This window comes from Rhinopithecus bieti, unplaced genomic scaffold (assembly GCF_001698545.2).
Source record: "Rhinopithecus bieti isolate Rb0 unplaced genomic scaffold, ASM169854v2 scaffold_11161, whole genome shotgun sequence".
Lineage (NCBI taxonomy): Eukaryota > Metazoa > Chordata > Mammalia > Primates > Cercopithecidae > Rhinopithecus > Rhinopithecus bieti.
The window spans coordinates 1,988,306-2,001,065 of NW_016806937.1; the positions used below are offsets into that span (position 1 = coordinate 1,988,306).

Sequence of the window (12,760 nt, forward strand, 5' to 3'; positions counted from 1 at the left end):
AAAAAAAAAAAAAAAAAAAATGCTGTGTAAATAGTTGTTATATGTTATTTTATTTCTATTATTTTAAATGTTGTACTGTTATTTTAATTTTTTTCAAATATTTTTGATCTGTGGTTGTTTGAATCTGGGAGTGCAGAACCTGTGGGTGGGGGAAGGGCCTGCCATATATTCACACACACACATATCAATTGGCTTAAGCATGCTCAGAATGGTCAGGGGGAAGAGCTGAGAGGCCACACTGGGGGAGCTGGGTGGGTGGCAGAGAGGCCTTTCCTATTCACCTGATGCCCCGCTATGGAGTTTGACTTTGCACCATGTCCACGTATTACTGACCTACTCTTTTAAAGAAGAACTATATTCTGTTCCCAAAATATATTAGTCTCTGCAAAGCTATCATACAAATCCAAGGAGCTAACGGCTATAAACAGCTCGACATGTAGGAGGCACTTAAGAGGCGCTGGCTATTCTCATATGTACAAGTACAGCTTGAAAGAATTAAGTTAAACCTAACAGAGATAAAACTGTATCGGCCAGTCATGGTGGCTCACACCAATAATCTCAGCACTGTGGGAGGCCAAGGCAGGAGGACTGCTTGAAGCTAGGAGTTCAAGACCAGCCTGGGCAACATAATGAACCCTGTCTCTAATAAATAATTTTTAAAAAAATATGTATGTAGCATGTTTTTTGTTTTTGAGATAGAGTCTCGCTGTCACCCAGGCTGGAGTGCAGTGGCACGATCTTGGTTCACTGCAACCTCCACCTCCCGGGTTCAAGTGATTCTCCTGCCTCAGCCTCCTGAGTAACTGGAATTAACAGGCACCTGCCACCATGCCCAGCTAATTTTTGTAATTTTAGTAGAGATGGAGTTTCACCATGTTGGCCAGACTGGTCTCAAACTCCTGACCTTGTGATCCGCCCGCCTTGTCCTCCCAAAGTGTTGGAATTACAGGTGTGAGCCAACGCACCTGGCCTGCATGTTTGAAATATGAAGTTATCTGTAACACGTTTGGTTTAAAGAATCATAGTAAGACAAATAGCCGAATGCTTGCCCTGAGCAGTCTAGTTTCAAACAGGGCCTATAAGGGCAGCAGTAAGTGTCATGGTGGGTGGGGCAGGGGCTGCTGTCTGAGGGGCTTTGTCTGAGCTTTGTAGGGAAGCCCTGGGTGGATGTCGTGCCTCTCCCAGTGCACTCCTTCAGCCTGGACCCTCCCACCCACTGCCCTCGCTCACCTCGGCCTTGACACTCCTGAGGGCCTCCTGCAGCAGCAGCGGGAAGCCGCGCACCTGCCGCTTGAGCCCATTGTAGTCGTTGGTGAGGGTCCGCAGTGCTGGCTGCAGGGTCAGCAGGTTGGTCCGGACGCCTATGGGGACACTCGGGCTGTGAGGCGGGAGGGGATGAGGGGCCGCGGTGTGGGGCAGACAGGGCCCCGGTCAGCTCACCTGCTAGATTCTCATGCACAGCCTTCATCTCCACCTGGGCTCTGGCAAAGGCCTCCTCAATGGCCCGGTTCTTGTCCTCTTCCAGGGACTGCATCTCCTCCAGCATCTGCCCATGGGCCCGCTCCAGCTCTGACTCGTACATGGCAATCTGGCAGCCAGACCAGGAAAAGGCTCAGTACCTCGAGATGTGGGAGGGAGAGGGGCAGGTGCCATACCGAGAAAGAAGCCCCACTGGTCACCTCCCATGCACATGAACACACATGCACACACACGTGTGCACACACGGAGGGGTAGAATGGCCTTGTCTCTCTCCCCGTAAAGGGCTGTGAGCTCTGTGCATTGGCCCCAACACCAACCCAGTACTGAGCACACATCAGGTGCCCAAGTCATGTGCCCTCAGGAAGGTAGGAGAGGGCCTCTGTGATGACAGTGACCAATGCCACTGTAGAGCTTACTGAGCAAGCCTGTGTGCTGGGCCCTGGGCAAGAAGCTTCTTGGGATCACGTTCCTGAGTCCCCACTGTGAGGTGGGTTCTGGGACCAGATCGTGTTATAATAGATGAGGAAATGGACACCAGACAAAACTCGCCCCAGGTCCCATGGCCATCGGGGAGAGGAGGGACTGGACCCCATGTCTGTGGGGTGTCCGAATGCTTAACTGATGCATTGGCCCAAGGGCCTGCCTCTGGCTTCCTGGCTGGGTGTGTGCCCCCACACAGCCTGTGTACCTGTGCCCGGAGCCGCGCGGTCAGCTGGTGTGAGCTCTGCAGCTGCTGTTCCATCTCCTTCAGCACTTGCCTCTGCATAGCCACCTGCTCCTGCAGGTGCTGGTTCCGGGCCTGGGACTCGCTGAGGGCCTGCTTGGTCTTAGGTGACTCCACCTCCACTGTCTTGATGACATACTGCAGGGCGAGGGAGGAATGGCGCGTGGAGCCAGCAGGCGCCAGACCTCACCCCAGACCCTGAGACGCAGCCGGCCAGGGGAAGGAACTCTCAGGAACATCCCACTCAGAAACCCGGAAAAAACTAGAGAAGCGTTGAGGTCCTGGCTTTCCAGAAAGCTGGGGGGTCTCCTGGAACCTTCTCTTCTTAACAAGAGGCTACTATGAGCCTGCCTGGGGCCCCATCCTGGGTACAAACAAGAAAGGCAAAGATGGGGGCAGAATCCAGAGGCTGCGCTGCATCTATGCCTGGCACCTCAGTTGTTGGATACCTACTCGGTGCCTGGCCCTGGATACAGGAAGGGAAAGGGGCAGGATCAAGCACAGAACTGAAATGATTCCTCCACCCACATGCACCTACCTATTCACCAGGTCAAGCCCCTCTTATGGGCTGGCCCTGCCCCAGGCACTAGGGACCTTGGGCTGAGGCACAGATCAGGTGGGCCAGGGCTCACCTTGACAGGTGGGGACTGGGCCCGCAGGCTGGCAATAGTCTCGTGGCTGTCACGCAGGCGCCGGCTGAGTCGTTCCTCCTCCTGTGCCTTCTCAGCCAGGCAGTCCTTGAGCCGCAGCTCCACCTCAGCCAGCCGGTCAGTCTTCTGCTGCACCTCCAGGTTCAGCTCTGACAGCATCCCTTTGCTCTCCGCCATCTCCAGCTGCAGCTGGGACAGCTTGTCACGGAGCTGGGCACTCTCCTGCAGCCAGTGGGAGGCACTAGATGAGTGCAAGGGACAGGCTCACTCTGAGGAGCCGGGGTGGCCCTCCAGGACCAGCATGGGGGTTGCGGCCATTCTGCTCACCTGGCTGTGCTCACAACCTGGGCAGGGACCTGCTGGCTTTGCACGTAGCTCTTGCAGCTCGGCCTCGCAGCGCCGCATCTCCTGTCTCAGTCGCTCATTCTCCACCATCAGCAGGTCCCGGTGCTTCTCCAAGTCGGTGCCCCCCTGCAGAGAGCCAGGGCCGAGGGGGCGCATGTGGCGAGGGCAGATGGCAGGGGAAGGAAGAGGGGCCAGCGGAGATGGCACAAGGGCAGGGGAGAGAGGAGAGGTGAGGAGAAAGGCAGAGGGAAAGAGAAAAAGAAAAAGGCAAGGGCAAGAGAGGAGGGAACGAGCTCAAGAGAGAAACCAAGAGAAAGACAGTGGAGGGCAGAGTCGAGATCAGTGGCAACCCAGGGCCTGCTCTCCCTGCTCCCCCTATTCTGAGTGTGAAAGTCACAAGGAGAGACATACTTATACCAGGGTTCACACTCCTGTTTAATGTCAGCAACCGGGAAGGAATCTCCCACCCCTTGGAGCCACAAGGCCTCTGAGGGTGCCAGGACGTGGGGATAAGGCTCTCGGTGTGTTTCTGAGACAGGGTGGGATGGATGTGTGGGCTCAGGAGAGAGAGGGTTGCACCCCTGCCCCTGGCAGGGCCCATCTACACAGGGCCAGGCCAGCCCCCTGTGCTGCCCCAGGACAGCCTTGCGGCCTCACCAGCTCAGATCGCAGTCGGCTCACTTCCTGGGCCTGGCTAATAAGCTTCTCCTTCAGGTGTTCCACCTATGGGCACAGAGTCAGGAGCAAGGTGAGACTCAGTCCTCAGCTCCAGCCCACACCCAGGCCTCCTGCCCAGCACCAGGGATGACTGATGTGGCCGTGGCTGCTTCTAAGGCTGTGGCCTTAGGTTCCCCTATGTTCAAGCATCCCGTCACACCTGGGACTTCAGGTGAGCAAAACCTGTGCTGGTACTGACAGCCTCCCGCGCCCTCTCCCTCCACAGTACAGAGCCAGCCCCAGCTCTTCAGGAAAGCCCAGAGAGCAAGTGCAACCAAAGCCATCCCGATGCCACCTGGGACCACCCAACAGCAGCCCACCCTCGGGACCCCTCACTCCACGAGCCCCTCCCGAAGCCCTGTCCCTGCCTGTGTCTATGTAATGTCATGTTCTCTCTCTTTCCTGTCCCTGCCTGTGTCTATGTAATGTCATGTTCTCTCTCTCCTCTACCTGCCTGTGTCTATGTAATGTCATGTTCTCTCTCTCCTCTACCTGCCTGTGTCTATGTAATGTCATGTTCTCTCTCTTTCCTGTCCCTGCCTGTGTCTATGTAATGTTATGTTCTTTCTCTTCCCTGTACCTGCCTGTGTCTATGTAATGTCATGTTCTCTCTCTTTAAAGGGGCCCCCAGATTATACATACTCCAGGTCCTCCGAGCCCTGGATCCACCCTGGCCTAGCCCCCAGAATTTTCCACTTGGGGTGGTCTCTGGCAAGTCGGCCTGTGGAGATGGGTCTTCCAGTAGCCAGAGCACACTTAGAACCTGTGTCCACCCCTGCTCCCAATCTGCCTTGCAGGAGAGCTGTGGCGGCCAAGACTATTAGAGGGGGAAGAGGGTGTGTACCCCATGAGGAAGCCATGGTTACCTGGCTTATCCGGACCCCAGAAGAGGGGACGCCATCATGGTGCCAGTCCCATGAGGGCAGATCCCAGGGAAGCAAACCTTCCCCAGAGCTGTCCTCCAGCCAGCCATCCCCTCCCAAGGCCCCAGACCCTGGTCTCACATCAGCCCACCCCAAGAAACCTCTCCTCAGGAAACAATCCACAGACACAGACTTTGGCTCCAGCTTCCGTCAGGGCATGTTTAGGACTTTTCTTGCTGAACGTCCTGTGGTGAGCACCCCTCACCTCAGGAAAGGTACGTTAAGAGCCAGATTCCTATGTGGTAGTTTAGGAGGTTTACCCAGCTGGGTTCTCATTACTAAATGACAGGCAACAATGTCCACTGACTACAGGGGAAAGCCAGGTAAGGCGGGTGAGGGGCTGTGCAGGGCTGGACTCCCAAGAACCCCCTAAGAAGGCGGCCACCATTTGCTCCCCTCAGACCACGGGAGGTGAAAACGCACACTCAGCATTGTGAAAATTCTCATCTTTCAAGAAAGGCCTAGGCCAGCCTGAGCAACATAGCAAGACCCCATCTCTACAAAAAGTTTCAAAACCCAGCCGTGTGCCAGTGCACGCTTATAATCCCAGCTGTAATCCAGAGGGTTAGGATCACCTGAGCCCAGGAGTCTGAAGCTGCAGTAAGCTATGATAGCACCTCTGCACCCCAGGGTGACAGAGCGAGGCTGTCTCAAAAAAAAAAAAAAAAAAGAGGTTTAGAGTCTGCCCTCTTAGCACAGCCAGCAGCATGCATCAGCCATAGTTAAGACAGGCCAGACATCTGGATTTTGCGAGGTGTGTGTAAAATCTCCCTACTTTACATGGTTGAGATGTCATCAAGCTAGTCTGTGTCATCAAACAAGGTAGTGTTCGGCCTCGGAGGTCCCTGTCTCCCAGGGCTGGAGAGAGCCGCTGACTCACAACAGTTAGGCCAGCTCTGAGTGGTTAGGGGTGGACCAAGGGATCCACCCCCACCTCTGAGGAAAAGGCCAGGGAGCTGGCTTTGCCTACTCACAGTGGGGCAGGGGATTCTAAGATGTAAGACCCAGGTGAAAGGCTGGGGGCCCAGCCAGGCCTCCTGGGGGACAAGCAGGTGACCCAAGGGCCAGGCCCCAGGAGGTCAGCTCTGCTGCCACCTGGACAAGCACATTCCTTCCTAGCAACACGCTGGGCCACAGCCAGGCAGGGAGGCAGAGCTTGCACCACTTCTCTGCCCGCTCAGTGTCCGAAGAGAGGACGGCTTAAGTCCTTTGGCCCCGGGTGGGAGTGGGGACAGTTTGCATGAGGCAGCCTTTCTGCTAATTTAGTCCTAAAATTGAGAATACCCTGAATACCCATGCTTAGAGGAGTGGGCAGGTGAATTACAATGTGTATCTACATTACATGGACTATTCTGTCATTACATTCATGTTTATCAAGAGTTTTAAATATCATGGGGAAAGGCTCATCAACGTATTAAGTCCAAGAAACATCTGAAAAACCAGTACTGAATATACAGTACTAAAAAACATCTGAATATACAGTACTAAAAAGTGGGGGTCTCTGGGTTGTGGAATTATAGTTGACAAAATCTTTATGCTTTTCAGTAATTTTTTTTTTTTTTGAGACAGGGTCTCACTCTGTCACCCAGGCTGGAGTGCAGTGCCGCGATCTAGGCTCCCTGCAGCCTAGACCTCCTGGACTCAAGCCATCCTCCCACCTCAACCTCCCGAGCAGCTGGGACTACAGGCACATACCACCACGCCCAGCTAACTTTTTTAAAAAATATATAGACAGGGTCTTGCCATTTTGCCCAAGCTGGCCTTGAATTCCTAGCCTCAAACAGTCTTCCCGCCTCAGCCTCCCAAAGTGCTAGGATTACTGTTGTGAGCCACTGCGCCCACCCAGTAATTTTTCAGTCTCAAAGAATATGTATTCCTACTCTTCCTACCCTAAGTGAATCGACTTCCTTTTCAAAAGGTTGGAGTCTCCTTCCACCCCACCTCCCTCCCCTACACAGGCTGCTGCCTCAGCACGGGGCTGAGCGTGCTGACCTTGATCGTCTCCACTGTCACCACTGCCAGGCACTCAGACCCCGATGCAAGGAGAGTGGGGTTTGCCAGTGTTTGCTGGGGGTGGGAGGCGGGATACCCACTGGCCACCTGCCTGCAGCCCAGGGTTCTGTTCTGTCCTTGCATCACAATGGGAACCTGGGGGCTCCTGGGTTCTGTCTGGAATCTCAGAGGGGTGCCCAGAAGGAGGTGGCTGCAAAGTGGGGGGGTCAGGCTCGGGGAGCATGGGGGATGGTGAGGGAGTTGAGGAAGGGGCTGTAAAAGGCCCCTTTATTCAGAGATGTCAGACACTAGGTCATCTCTGGCTTGTTGCGGGCAGCAGAGCAGGGGAAATGTGGCTGAGACGCAGCAGACTGGCACCACGAGCACTCTGGTCCAGGCACCAGTGACCTGCTCCGTGGCAGGTGGTTGGCCAGCTCTACTGGGTGTAGGTCTCGGGCTTGTAGGGAAGATGTCCGCTTTCTCCCACACTTGAAGGCAGGCAATCTCTCAGAATTAGGGAAAACAGGCAAGAAGTCAGAGAGAAGTGGAGGCACCTGGGGAAAGCGGATGGGAGACGGCCTGGGAGCAGTGAAAGCCAAGAGCAGGCAAAGCCAGAAGGCAGGGCCTTCCTCAGGGGAGACTGAGGGCCCTTCACACACTCACCACAGCTCCCAGCCAGCAAGGGCCGTCCGTGTCTCTAAGCCCACCAGGGGAGGGTCCCGAGCGCCACTGTGGGCTCGATACATACTTGTGGCCGCAAAGGGGCAGTGGGCACATGCCTGAGCCCAAGACACCGGATGGAGGAGAAAGCAGGCTCCCCACTAGGCCGCTGAGATGGTTCCAGGACAGCATGGATGTCAGTCCAGGGCTGAGGACGGACCAGGCTGGGGCTGTGCGACACTCCTCCCAGGCCCAAGCTCTTCATCAGCCAGAGCAACTAAGTCACGGGCCTGCTGCAGGGGGCCTCGGCCCTGCCTGCTCAAGGGGAAGAGGGAGCTGGGCCTGTCTGCAAACTTGACACCACCTGCATTTACACTTCACAGGCAGAAGCTGCTCGACCGAGGGTGGGGCCGGCCAGCCCAGGTCTGTGTTTTCTCAGCTGTCTGCTTCCAAGGCGGCCTCTTACTATCACAGAGAGAAAACCTGCTGGTTACCTCTTTACCTCCCACCAAGCCCAGCAATGATCATCAGCTGTCTGCTAAGGAAAAGCGGGCTCTCCCAGGCCGAAGCTGCTGAGCTGGGAAAGCCAGAGGGCCTGGAATCCAGACAACCTCAAACTCAGCCCAGAGGCCAGCCGGGTGACCCTGGCAGCACACCCTGTGGAGCCCACAGAAGGCCTGATCCTGGCTCTATGACCACTGGCCAAGCCTGTCTGTCCCCGGTTCATGCCACCCTGCCTCTGTTGCCAAGTCTTCACCTCTGGGTCCTTCTGCCACTGATGGGCAAGTAATAGCAGCTGACAATTTGAATTCTTAAGCCAGGCTGCCCAGGTTCTAATCTAGACATTCCCTTACCCGCTGGGTAACCTTGGACGAGTCTCTTAAGTTCTCTATGTCTCTTAGTTTCCTTATTTGTGTAATGAGGCTACCTCATGGAGGCTGTCTCGAGGATTAAATGAGTGATATATGCAAAGGAAAGGTCTGTGAAGGCAGGGATTTTTGTCTGTTGTGTTCAGCACTGTACTCCCAGTGTCTGAAACAGTGTCTGGTACACAGTAGGTGTTCAGTAAGTACATGTAGGAAGAATGCTGAATGCATGAGGTGCCAGCCAGAGCAGAGCTTGTGGATGAGGTTGGTAAGCAGAGACAGAAAGGGTGGTGGGGCTGGAGTGTGCTAAAGGATGCTCATCTCTACCAAAGGCAGGAGCTGCCACTCGACCTCAAGCGGTGGGTGCCATGTGGGAATGTCAGCTCAGAGGTGCCACATCTTCCAATATTTATGACAAAAAGGAAGTCTAGAGTTTTATATGAATTTAATTAAGATTTAAATGTTGGAATTAATTTGATTTTAAAAGCAGGGCAATTAGAACTAATAAATTCAGCAAAGTTGAAGGATACAAAATGAACACACAAAAATCGGTTACATTTCTACAACTAACAATAAACAATCCAAAAGGAAATTAAGAAAATAATTCCATTTATAATAGCATCAAAAGAATAAGGTACTGAGGAATAAACAAAGGTTAAATATTGTATGCTAAAAACTACAAAATACTAGTGAAAGAAATTAAAGATGACACCAATAAATGGAAAGACATTCCATGTTCATGGATTAGAAGATTTAATATTGTTAAGGTGTCAATACTACCCAGAGTGATCTACAGATTCAATGCAATGCCTAACAAAATCCCAATGACATTTTCTGAAGAAATAGAAAAATCCTTATCAGGGGACACCATATAGCTAAAACAGTCTTGAAAGACTGAAGGGCTCACACTTCCTGATTCCAAAACTCACTAAAAAGCTACAGCAATTGGCCAGGTGCAGTGGCTCATGCCTGTAATCCCAGCACTTTGGGAGGTCGAGGCAGGTGGATCACCTGAGGTCAGGAGTTCGAGGCCAGCCTGGCCAACATGGCGAAATCCCATCTCTACTAAAAATACAAAAATTAGCCAGGCCTCATGGCAGGTGCCTGTAGCCTCAGCTACTCAGGAGGCTGAGGCAGGAGAATCACTTGAACCCGAGAGGCAGAAGTTGCAGTGAGCTGAGATCGCGCCTCTGTGCTACAGCCTGGGCGGCAGAGCGAGACTCCATCTCAAATGAAAAAAAAACCTACAGCAATCAAAGCAGTATGGTACTGGCATTAAAACAGCCATAAATACCAATGGAATGGAATACAGAGTCCAGAAATAAACCCTGACATACATGGTTAAATGATTTTTGACAAGGTTGCCAAGACCATTTAATGTGGGAAAGGATAATCTTTTCAACAAATGGTGCTGAGAAAACTGGATATCCACAGGCAAAAGAATGGAGTTGGATCCTTACCTTATACCATATACAAAAATTCACTCAAAATAGATCAAAGAGGGCCAGGCATGGTATAATCCCAGCACTTTGGGAGGCCAAGGTAGGAGGACTGCTTGAGCCCAGGAGTTCTAGAACAGCCTGGGCAACATAGGGAGACCCTGTCTCTACAACAAGTAAACAAAATTAGCTGGGCATGGTGGCACACACCTGTGGTCCCAGCTACCAGGGAGGCTGAGGCAGGAGGATCACCTGAGCCCAGGAGGCCAAGGCCGCAGTGAGCCATGATCACACCACCACCCTGCAGCCTGGGCAACAGAGCAAGATCTTGTGTCAAAATAAAAAACAAAAAGCCCCAAAGACCTAAATGTGAGAGCTAAAACTATAAAACTCTCAGAAGAAAATGGAGGAGAAAATGTCATGACATTAAATTTGGCAATGATTTCTTGGATATACACCAAAAGCAGAGGCAATAAAAGAAAAAACAGATAAGTCGGACTTCATCAAAATTAAAAACTTTTGTATAACAAAGGATACTATCAACAGAGTGAAAAGGCAACGTGTGGAAAATACTCGCAAATCATTTATCTGATAAGGAGCTATTATTCTGGATATATAAAGAACTACAACTCAACAACAACAAACCCAATTAAAGAATGTGCAAAGAACTTGAATAGAAATTTATCCAGGCAAGACATACAAATAGTTAAAACAGACATGAAAAGATATTTAATATCACTGGCATTAGGGAAATGTAACTCAAAACCACTATGAGATACCACTGCACACCTATTAGGATGGCTGTTACAAAAATAAAAATAAGCAGGAGCGAGTCCCAGCTACTGCAGGAGGCTGAGGCACGAAGATTGCCTGAGGCCAGGAGTTCCAGAGGCTGCAGTGAGCTACGACCATGAATGGCCACTGCACTCTAGCCTGGGCAACATAGCGAGACCTCATTTCTACAAATAAATAAAGAAAATGAAAAACCAAGTGCTCATAAGGATATGGAAAAACTGGAACCTCTGTGCACTGTTGGTGGGAATGTAAAATGGTGCAGCCACTATGGAAAACAGTATGATGGTTCCTCAAAAAATTAAACATAGAACTATCATATGATCCAGCAATTCCATTTCTGGGTATATACCCAAAAGAATTTAAAGGAGGGACTCAAAGAGATACTTGTACACTCACGTTTATAGCAGCATTATTCACAGTAACCAAAAGGTAGAAGCAACCCATGGATGGATGAATGGAAAAACAAAACAAACAAAATATGGTATATCCATACAATGGAATATTATTCAGCCTTAAAAAGGAAGAAAATTCTGATGCATGCTACATGGATGAACTCTGAGGACATTATACTAAGTGAAATAAGCCAGTTGCAGAAGGACAAATATTGGATGATTCCACTTACATGAGTAGTCAAACCCACAGAGATCGATGGAGAATGAGGAGTTACTGTTTAATGGGGCCCGAATTTCAGTAGGGGAAGATGAAAAGAGTTCCAGAGATGGATGGTATATTAGTGAGTTTTCACACTTCTATAAAGAAATACCTAAGACTGGGTAATTTATAAAGAAAAGAGGTTTCATCAGGCACAGTGTCTCACACTGGTAATCCCAGCACTCTGGGAGGCCGAGGCAGGTAGATCACTTGAGGTCAGGAGTCTAAGACCAGCCTGGCCAACATGGTGAAACCCTGTCTCTACTAAAAATACAAAAGCCGGGTGTGGTGGTGCACACCTGTAGTCCCAGTTTACGCAGGAGCTTGAGGCAGGAGAATCACTTGAACCCAGGAAGTGGAAGTTGCAGTGAGCTGAGATTGTGCTACTGTACTCCAGCCTGGGAGACAGAGACTCTGTCTCAAAAAATAAAAATAAGTAAATAAATAGATAAATAAAAGAAAAGAGGTTTAATTGACTCACAGTTCCACATGGCTGGGGAGGCCTCAGGAAACTTATAATCTTGGCAGAAGGAGAAGGAGACACAAGGCATGTCTTCCATGGCAACAGGAGAAGAGAGAGTGAGCACACGAAGGGCAAACTGCCACTTTTAAACCATCACACCTCATGGGAACTCACTATCACAAGAACTGCATGGAGGAAACCACCCCATGATCCATTTGCCTCTCACCAGGTCCCTCCCTTGACATGTGGGGATTATAATTCGAGATGAAATTTGGGTGGGGACACAGAGCTAAACCATATCAGATGGTGATGGTTGTTGCACAACGAGAATGTACTGCTGCCAAACTTAACTCTCAAAAATGCTTCAGATCAGCCGGGCGCGGTGGCTCACGCCTGTAATCCCAGCACTTTGGGAGGCTGAAGCAGGTGGATCACCTGAGGTCAGGAATTTAAGACCAGCCTGGCCAACATGGTGAAACCCTATCTCTACTAAAAATACAAAAATTAGCCAGGTGTGGTGGTGCGCACCTGTAGTTCCAGTTACTCAGGAGGCTGAAGTGGGAGAATTCCTTGAACCCAGGAGGCAGAGGTTGCAGTGAGCTGAGATCATGCCACTTCACTCCAGCCTGGTCGACAGCATTCAAACTTCTCTCAAAAAAAAAAAAAAAAAAAAAGCCTTAAGCTATGGTAAAGTTATGTTACATCTATTTTAAAATGATAAAAAAAAAAAAAAAAAAAGAAGAAGAAGAAGAAGAAGATGCAGCCAAACGAGACACATTGAGGGCCAAGAGCCTTTCTAGCCCTGTGGCCTCTGAAGACAAATTTTTTTTTTTTTTTTTTTTTTTTTTTTGAGATGACGAGTCTTGCCTCTGAATCACCCAGGCTGGAGACAGTGGCACGATCTTGGTCACTGCATCCTCTGCCTCCCAGGTTCAAGCAATTCTCCTGCCTCAGCCTCCCTAGTAGCTGGACTTACAAGCGTGCAACACCACACCTGGCTAATTCTTGTATTTTTAGTAGAAACGGGGTTTCACCGTGTTGGCCAGGCTGGTCTCG

General features: G+C 50.9%; 1 protein-coding gene across 17 annotated transcripts in view; it reads right to left on the reverse strand.

Annotated features, from left to right (window-relative positions):
- The window catches only part of KIFC3 (kinesin family member C3), a 106,456-nt gene that overhangs the window by 10,338 nt on the left and 83,358 nt on the right, over nucleotides 1–12,760 (reverse strand). For 15 of the 17 annotated variants that reach the window (XM_017878897.1, XM_017878898.1, XM_017878894.1 and 12 more), the window contains 6 exons: nucleotides 3,856–3,921; nucleotides 3,181–3,324; nucleotides 2,836–3,075; nucleotides 2,168–2,341; nucleotides 1,441–1,588; nucleotides 1,231–1,361 (listed from right to left, as the gene is read on the reverse strand). In XM_017878897.1, coding sequence (XP_017734386.1) covers nucleotides 1,231–1,361; nucleotides 1,441–1,588; nucleotides 2,168–2,341; nucleotides 2,836–3,075; nucleotides 3,181–3,324; nucleotides 3,856–3,921 — 903 coding nt within the window. Of the gene's footprint in view, nucleotides 1–1,230; nucleotides 1,362–1,440; nucleotides 1,589–2,167; nucleotides 2,342–2,835; nucleotides 3,076–3,180; nucleotides 3,325–3,855; nucleotides 3,922–6,830; nucleotides 6,976–12,760 lie in introns of those variants that run through there. The other 2 variants (XM_017878904.1, XM_017878901.1) reach the window with 2 other exon arrangements.